The sequence below is a fragment of the Propithecus coquereli genome, unplaced genomic scaffold (genome assembly GCF_000956105.1).
Source record: "Propithecus coquereli isolate 6110/MARCELLA unplaced genomic scaffold, Pcoq_1.0 Scaffold332, whole genome shotgun sequence".
Lineage (NCBI taxonomy): Eukaryota > Metazoa > Chordata > Mammalia > Primates > Indriidae > Propithecus > Propithecus coquereli.
The window spans coordinates 1,412,991-1,422,668 of NW_012148975.1; the positions used below are offsets into that span (position 1 = coordinate 1,412,991).

General features: G+C 33.8%; 1 protein-coding gene across 3 annotated transcripts in view; it reads left to right on the forward strand.

Moving 5' to 3' along the window:
- The window catches only part of FSTL5 (follistatin-like 5), a 920,996-nt gene extending 911,802 nt beyond the window's left edge, over positions 1-9,194 (forward strand). For all 3 annotated transcript variants that reach the window (XM_012650551.1, XM_012650552.1, XM_012650553.1), the window contains one exon: positions 6,636-9,194. In XM_012650551.1, the coding sequence (XP_012506005.1) occupies positions 6,636-7,338 (703 nt within the window). In that variant the 3' untranslated portion in view covers positions 7,339-9,194. The remainder of the gene's footprint in view (positions 1-6,635) is intronic.
- The last annotated feature ends 484 nt before the right edge of the window (positions 9,195-9,678 follow it).

The following is a 9,678-nucleotide window of genomic DNA, read 5'->3' on the forward strand; positions in this document are numbered from 1 at the left end:
ACTTATAAAAGTCAGGTAGGAGGGCATCTTGTGGTTTATTTCAGCTATTTTGATCTATGTTTTGAAAACAGAAAACTTCAAAGTGCAGTCATTTATCAAACATATCTAAGCATTGGTACTATTCAGAAACTGTCCTTGCTCTGGTTATAAATCTTTACTAAATGTAGCAATTCCAGTCTCTCTGCTTCTCCTCTTTCAAATATGAATGTGGCCACTCTTTACGAACAGGTATGTTTTACTGAGCTATTTATGTGATGTTCAGATAAAAACTAAATCCTCTGGTACTTGAGTGGGAACAGCATTCAATCTTTTCTTACAAGGGTCGGTCTGGGATAATAGAAAACAACTAAATATAAAGGAATGCATAAACTAGTGAATAATGGTTCATGTCAGATTTATGGTTTGTGTCCATGAAAATACTGTGTCAGCTGTAACACAATGGAAAATGTCACTGCAACAACACATTGTGTATGTGGGTTTGCATATTAATTGTGTGTGTGGGGGGGGATATGGTTTTAGTATCTTATCTGCTTAGCCTTTCTTACCTTCCAATTGGAAAAACATGATACTTATACTCCAATTAGAAAAGCAAAATAATAATAATCCTGCCCATTCTTATTTATGAGATACTAGCCACTTGATCATATGTTTTGGGTATAGGTTTTCCTCAAGTAAAATTCCTGTACAACTCATTCCTAGGGCTGTTCAAATTCTTTGGTTCTGGATTTTATTTCAAAGAATATGGTTTCAACAATTGGGACATCAGAGCAGCTTTCAAAATGCTTTTGTTTTTGATGTGAATTGCAGCAATGTTGGGTTTTGTAACAGATACAGTGTCTGGCTAACCCAATGCTCAAATATACTCACTCACCACTCACTACTTTTCATCTGCATCCATTGCTATGCATGCGGAGACTTGTTTTCCAATCCTGGGACATGTTGATGATGGAGGTTTGAGGAAGAAGATCATGCAGGCATGGAGAAGCAGTATTTGGTCTCTTCCCAGATTCTTGTATGGGAATTGAACCTCAATGGTTAGACATTAAAAGTCAGCAGTAAGGAGAACTGTTTAGTTGAGAAGCACTGAGGACTCTGGAGTCAGGCAGTGCTACGTTAAGACCCAGGAGATAAAATAATTGTTATTCTGCAAATCTTACAGAATTTTCTCACTTTAAACATTAGGGTACCTGGGACCATATGAGGACATTGCTACTGGCACTGACCATGGCAAATTTATATGACGAATTGACTGCAACCATGAGATTCCTTTGACAGCATCTCAGGTGATGGATTTGAAAACAGAATAGAAGCAGAATAACATGCCATGAGGTGACAGTGACTGGAAACCCGTTTGTGAGACTTTGCGTGACCAGACACCTTCAGGGACTGTCTGAGTGACAGACATGGGGAAACAATTCATTACTCAATTTCGAGAAATGCAGCCTCGCCTTGTGGGATGTGGAGATGTTCAAGCACCTACTCTTTATCTTTCTCTCTAAATATCTGTTCACTTGTTCTCTCTACCAAATAACTTCCTTTGTAAGGCTCCTGAATTGGCACACCATAAACACTGACCACAGCTTTCCATGTCCTATGACGTAAAGTCAGCCACAAAATTTTCTGTGACTTTTAGTAAAAATTCTTTAGTAAGCGAAGTATCTATTTCAAATTCCATCATCTGTGCAGAGCTCAAGTTCTCCCAGTACACCATGGTCTAGTGCTCCACGTTCTCAGCAAGCACTGAACCAGTGTCTCTAAAGAACTTAAAATGAGCCAGAATGTCTTTATTTTTAACAATGTGAGAGATTTGGTGATTGGGTAATGTGTAGACTGGGCATATATTCTGTTGGTACCAATGAAACAAGAATAAAAATATGAATTTTTATTGTCAGTGTGATCTCTCCTGTATACATAAATGGAAAAACATATCCCTACTTGAATAACACTGTATGTTTATTTTTAACATCATGGAAATACCAGTTATAAATAAAAAATTATAATAACTTTGTTTTTTCCATGCATGGGTTATAATAATCTGTTGTCCCATAGGAAATATTTTATGTGATTCATAATGGGAAATAAGGCTTCCTAAAGTGTAAAGGACTGAAAGTTTCTATTTATTGAGAATCTACTGCATGTCTGGTAATATACATGCATTTCTTCTCATCCTCAAAGCGAGGTAGTACTTTTATCTTCTTCCTGCTGATGAGGAAATTGAAACTTGTGGAAGTGAAGGATTTTACATGAGGTCATATTTACACAAGGTCTATTATTTTGAAAATCTGGATCATGAAAGTAAGTCAGTCTGGAGTGAAAGCCCTTACATCAACCAAAACAACAACTCTATGCATATAGATCATTTAAGAAATAAAAGCAGTAATTGAAGTAAACCTTTTTTCAAACTTTATAATGAACTGCATTGATTAGATATTCAGAAAGAGAAAATAATTTGGGAAAGAAAAAATCACTGTAATTCTCCTCACCAAATCTGACAAATCCACACAATGACATGCTGAGAGCCCACACTATTCTAGTGGTATTAATTTCCTAGAATAAGAAGCGATTTTGAGAGTAAGTTTTAACTCTCTCATTTCTCAGTCTACAACTTCCTATCCACATTCTGAGAAATATTAGACAAACCGTGCAAGGCCTGGTAGTGTGCAGGATTTTATGCTATTAAGCAGGCATGAAAGTTGAGAGCCTCGTAAATATTAATCAAGACTAATGAACAGTGGGAAACTGCTGAATATCAATCTGTACTGGGGGAAGTTTTGAATTAGAGACACCACTTCCTAACCAATAAATCAGTGGTGAAAAATTGAAGGCATTCTCACACATCTGCTTATGTAGCTAGATCTCTAGTCCTGAAGGAGTATACAGTGCAGATGCGAAATGGATGTAATTTTATCACCCCACACGGAGCTTCTGCATTTTTAACTGGACCATTTTTTAAAACATTTTAATTACCTGCAAAAGAGGCTAGATCGTATCACAAAAAACTTGAGTATATTACATAGTATCAGAGTTAAAATAGCTCAAGAGTAAAGAGAGCTTGTCTCATTCTACCTCATTAGCATTCAAAAATCTAGCCCAAAGGGACTAGAGCATTAGTTCCCAAACTTTTTGGCACCAGGGAAAAGTGCCAAAAAAAAGTTGTCATGTCTTTCATGGAAGACAATTTTTCCATGGACCAGGGGTGGGGGAAGATGGGGAATGGTTTCAGGATGATTCAAGCACATGACATTTATTGTGCAGTCAAACCTCTCTGCTATTGATAATCTGTATTTGCAGCCACTCCCCAGTGCTAGCATCACTGCCTCAGCTCCAACTCAGATCATCAGGCATTAGATTCTCTCAAGGAGAGCACAGCCTAGATTCCTTGCACGCACATACCTATGAGAATCTAATGCTGCGGCTGATCTTACAGGAGGCAGAGCTCATGCGGTGATTTGTGTGATGGGGAGTGGCTGTAAATACAGATGAAGCTTCTCTTGCTCTCCTGCCACTCACCTCCTGTTGTGCGGCCTGGTTCCTAACAGGCCACGGACTGGTACTGGTCTGCACCTGGGGGTTGGGGACTGTAGGACTAGAAGACTCAAAGTTAAAAGGAGAGCTGAATTGCTAAAACTTGATTGGCTTATTGCTTTTATTCAATGAGCCTAGTATTGTTTTTTTCTCTAAGCTCATGTACAATTTGTAACAGAATAAAAAGATCGTCCACTCTAATTCATAATTTTATAAATAATACAAATATATCTACATAATTCCATATTCTTAATGGTTGTCCATTAATGAAAAAAATTTGTTTATAGGAGATGGAGTTAATATTTATTAAGACAAATCTGAGAATGGATAGTGACATTTATGATTTTATGATATTTTTGATGCTGAGACAGAAAAATATGGAATTTAGTTGACACAGGTTTTTTTTTAATATTATTCTTTAGTATTCAGATAGGATTTCGAGCCTATGCTATGTTTCTGCATCAGGCATTAATTTTGTAATTTTTATTTTAAATTATTATGTGTACATAAAAGTTGCATATATTTATATGGTACATGTGATATTTTGATTCAGCCATACAATGTGTAATAATCAAATAAGGATAATTGGAGTATCCATCACCTCAAACACTTATCATTTCTTTGTGTTAAGAACATTCCAATTTGACTTTTTTGGTTATCTTAAAAAATAACACAACTTATTGCTGACTATAGTCACTTTGTTGTGCTATCAAATATTGTTCATTTTATCTATGTTTTAGCACCTGTTAACCATCCCCACTGTATGCTCTGCTCCTGCTACCTTTTCCAGCCTCTAGTAGCCATCATTGTACTCTCTGTCTCTATGAGAGAAATCATTCTATTATTTAGCTCCTACATATGAGTGAGAACAAGAGAGTTTTGTCTGTCTGTGCTTGGCTTAATTCACTTAACATAACGTTCTCCAGTTCTATCCACTTTGTTGAAAATGACAAGATTTCATTCTTTTTTATGGCTGAATAATATTACATTGTGTATATGTACCACATCCTTAATATTTTAATGAAAATATTTAGAACTAATTGTTAACATTAGGAATGTTTCCTCATACCATCATAATTAGGACTAAAATTTTATCCTGAATAGATATGGCATGAGCTGTATTTATTGAAAGGACACAAATACATGTATTAAGGACACAGAAAAGATAAAGAGCCAGAAAATAAGCCAGAAATGGTGCACATCATTCAGAAATACACTAGAAATACTGTTTCCAAATACATTACTTGATATCATTTCAAATATATGAAACAAGTAGTAGTTACTAAGTTAGGTAATGGTACAGCAAAGTGCTATAATTAAGCATTAACCACCAACAGTTTTTCAATATTTTATCACTCAAAATTTCTAGACTCATTGAAGGCAGGGAGTTATGTTGATCTTCAATATATTCTCACTGCCTTGTAATTAGTAGCTGTGTAATAGATATTTAAGAAAGCTTTTTAAAGGAGAATCTACACATTACAGTTTTTCTTTCATACAGAAGAATTTGTACTCTCTTCAATGACAACAAATAGTCTCATTGCAAATGTTCAAACATAGTTAAAACTATAATATGGTTTCTCAACTATAAGTAGTGTTATAAAAATGGAAGCAGTTATAATTTTATGTCTATTTTAGTAAATATCTGTGCTTAGGCACTTCTTGCATTCCACAATTACAACACAAAACTGATTTTTTGAGAACATGGATCTTAATTATTCTATGATATTAAATATATAAGTTTATTTGTATTTTTGAGCTTGTTAAATGCTTATATTTGAAATTTTAAGGAGATAATACTCTGCACCATATTTTGCATTATCTGTGGAAGAGATCATTTTTTTACATAAATAAAACTATATGTGGTAATTAGCAAACAGAATCTTAATTACACAGACAACAATAACATAATTGGCTATCTTTAGAGTTTTGTTTGATTTGTTTTGCTTTATCTTAATATTCACAATAAGATTATCTTATTTTTTCATTTAGGAGCACAGTCAATGGAACATTTCTCTGATCCTTATTTTTATGACCTTTTGGAACTATTAGGGGGTGATTTAATCAACATTATTAATGTACATCAAAATAGAAATCTTACACAATTCTGTTGGCTAATATCCACTTTGGATATAATTTTGTTCAATATTAATAGTTTCTATATCATCTTTTATTTAACTTATTTTTGATAGGAAGCTGCTTGTTATAGATCAAAGTTTCAAAATATATTTATATTTAGCACAGATACTTATTATCTTCAGTCAATATTTAGAACAAATACTTTGAAAAACTCTGAACTAATTAAAGAGGCCAACAAAAAACAAAAAAATTTCAAAATTAACTTTAATGGAAAAGCACAATAAATCTCAAAAGTTCTTCATTGTTCAATATAGGATAACCATTGCAATGTAGGTATGTCATTAGAAACAATAACAACATAAACATGGCAAGGCTGAGATATGTAAATTGTATTTAAAATTTAAAATAAATATTAAAATCATAAAGGTAATCAAGGTTATCCTAAAATTTAATAAATGAAAGTCTAATAGTTCTATACCAAAACATAAAATAAAATAAAAATCTGTATCTATTCATGTGGTCCTTTGATGTAAATTAAAACAAGAAAGATGTGCATACTTATCTAAATAGTAATGAATATCAGATTTAATTAATGATTAAAAGGCAATATTAAAAGTAAATGATGTGAGTGAAATAGATATATATTCATGTCTTTTAATTCTTGCTGGGTTTAATAACCACTAACCAAGCTTATTTAATATCAGAAGGTTTAGAGACACACAAAATAATGTTTACTTTTCCCCCCTATGTGAAAAGAAAAAATTATTGTTCCAATTATCTAGATTTATTGCCTTTAATTATTTTTCTTTCTTCAGCATGAGTTACAATTATTTGGATGTAATGAAAGATTGACCTGGAGAAAGGAGGAGGGTGGCACAGTCTAAAGATTAATTCTAACACGACTGTGACACATAGTGCAGCTTAGCCTGACGATTAATGCCTGGGTTAGTGATGGACCTTTGCACTATAATGCATTTTCTTGTGGCAAAACCTCTAGAGTTTCTTACTAACTTTGTTTTTCATCTTTTTAGGTTTGGATTTATTCTTCACAAAGATGAAGCTGCACTACAAAAAATTGATCTTGAAACCATGTCATACATCAAGACAATTAACTTGATGGACTATAAGTGCGTTCCTCAATCGTTGGCATATACACACTTGGGAGGATACTACTTCATTGGCTGCAAACCTGACAGCACTGGAGCGACTCCACCACAGCTCATGGTGGACAGTGTAACCGACTCAGTCATTGGGTTCAATAGTGATGTGACAGGCACTCCATATGTCTCTCCAGATGGCCACTATCTTGTCAGCATTAACGATGTGAAAGGTCTTGTGAGGGTTCAGTACATTACCATCAGAGGAGAAATACAGGATGCTTTTGACATTCACACAAATTTACACATATCTGACCTGGCATTTCAGCCATCCTTTACTGAAGCCCACCAATACAACATCTACGGTAGTTCAAGCACACAAACTGATGTGCTCTTTGTGGAGCTCTCCTCTGGGAAGGTCAAGATGATAAAGAGCCTTAAGGAACCACTCAAGGCAGAAGAATGGCCTTGGAACCAGAAGAACAGGCAAATCCAGGACAGTGGCTTGTTTGGTCAATACCTAATGACACCTTCGAAGGACTCTCTCTTTATACTAGATGGACGACTCAATAAGTTAAACTGTGAGATCACTGAAGTTGAGAAAGGAAATACAGTCATTTGGGTTGGAGATGCCTAGGAACCCTGTTACATAATTATTGAATGAAGAGTTTTACAGTACATTGCACTTAATCCATTGTTTAAATTTACAGCTTAACTTTCAAAGTTTATATCCTAGTCAAACATAATTTACTTGGTTGGCCCAAATAAAATAAATTGTTTTTACAAAGACATACATAATTAATAATACTGGATTAGGAATATTTAACACAATATTTAATAAGAAATTACAAAAATTACAAGAATCAAACGTCTATTATGTTTTAAAACCAATACAACTGGATTTCAAATTCTTAAAAAAAATAACTAAACTGCAGGGAATTTCAGATGACTTACACATCTTTTCATTTTAAAGGTAGTTTACCTATTTTTTTCTCTGTCCTTTTGGTATGCTTAAACCAGAAATAAAAGGTGTCGTGGAACCTTAAAATACTTAATTCAAAATATTCTGTCCCGTCCACTGTTTATAATCTTTTGTGCCTTGAAGGGAATGTCACAGGAGGAAAAGGAAAGCTAAAAGCTGCATGCTGACCACCCTCATACCTATAAATCTCTTGTCATTAAAAAATGATTAACATCTCTTGCGCCAAATCCTGCCTTCAGTCATTTATTTAACCCTCAGTGGAATATCATTTGAAGGCATAAGTTGGCCTTAGGTTGTATACAGGTGACAAACTCTATCTGACATTTTCTGTATTATCTGCAGCATGCTATAGAAAATGTAGAGGAAGGGAGGAGAAATAATTATGGTAAAAATGTTTGCAATGCGTTATCTATTCATTTTGCTTTCAATCACTAGAGTGCATTATATTTTTAATGCAAGTCTGTCTGGGATGTTAACTGCTTACAAACGTTTACTTCATTATTAGCAGAATAGATTCTTTCTTTTCAATTAGCCCGGTGTTGCATCATCAGGAACTTTCAGTTCTAAAAAAAAAAAGCATTACTGTGTCTGCTTAAGGTAAACCTCATCTAGGGAAATGAACACGTTGGAGAAAAAAACTGGCAAGAGAACTGATAAAATATTATGTGGCTTAGAAAAATTAGTAATTGAAGTTGAAAAGAAAGAGTAGCCCCACAGGAGTGAGTAAAGATATACTTCTCCATTGTTTTGCCATTTAAATAAAACCGATTGGAAAACTTCATTCCTAAGAATTTTCCTAAATGTCCTCTTCTATTCAACTCCTATATAATCCTGAAATCACCTTCTCACTAACTGTGTGCTGTAGTTTGAAACCTAACTAATCCTCTTATTTGAGACACTGCAGAGAAATAAAAATTATTGCTTCTTTTTTTTTTAAGGGGAAAAGAGAAGGCCAGTAGAAATAGATTATAACTAGAAAGTTGGTTTGTTGAAATAAGCAGATAATTATCCAGGCTTAAAGTAATAGCTTACATGTTTTGAGAATCTTTTTACTTATTTTTGTTTTTATTGTTGCTAGAAATGCTAATGGGCTATTGAAATGACCTCTATTTACTGACGGGAATCCAGTAAGGTCTTTTTTAAATACAAATTTTACTCAAGTTTAAATTGTGTAAAACTGCTTAGAAACCTGAAATTTTATAGTGTGTAATATCTTATATGTATATAGCATCCTGAGCTGTGTGATACAGTAGACTTCTTCTTAGCTTAAGAAAACATCATGCGAGATAGATTTAATAAACGACAAAAATCAGCTTATGTTTCTACTTATTGAATCTGCTTTACTTTTTAACAATTTTCTCCCTTGTGAACATGAATCATATAAAATGTCTGTGACCCAATGATTTAATGTAAGTCTGTCCCATACCTCCTACTTTGGTAGCTTACACCATGTGGATGCTCTGTCTGTAGACACTGCTTGATAAAAGGAGAATAAACCTCTTACATTTTAACGCTTGAGAGTTCAGTCAATGATTTAATGTGCATACCATTCTTTTTGTTCCTCCCAATGCTTCACACATAGTCTGGTGCCCGCATTATTTTGAAAATAATTGGATGAAATGGAGGTAGAGGGGAAGTAAAGTGAGATTGATCAAGGAAGGGAAATTTACTTTGCCTTTTTATACCAAATCTAAATTGCCATATGCTGCCATAATTTAATGTTTACAGCAAGGCATATATCCTTTACATGATGTCTATCTCTTTAGAATCTCTACTCTAAATTAAAGGAAAGAATGTCAGGATGGAATATCAAAAGTATACTTAAAAGAATAAACTTTTCTTTCCACATCTTGACACTATTAACCACATAAATATTAAACCACTTAAAAAACATTTTAATTGTTAAAATGCTGACATTTGTGAACTTAGGAAAAGCAGATGCAGTATTTATGTTACAATTATGTCTGAAGTAGATAGTTCTTTCTTCAAAGATAG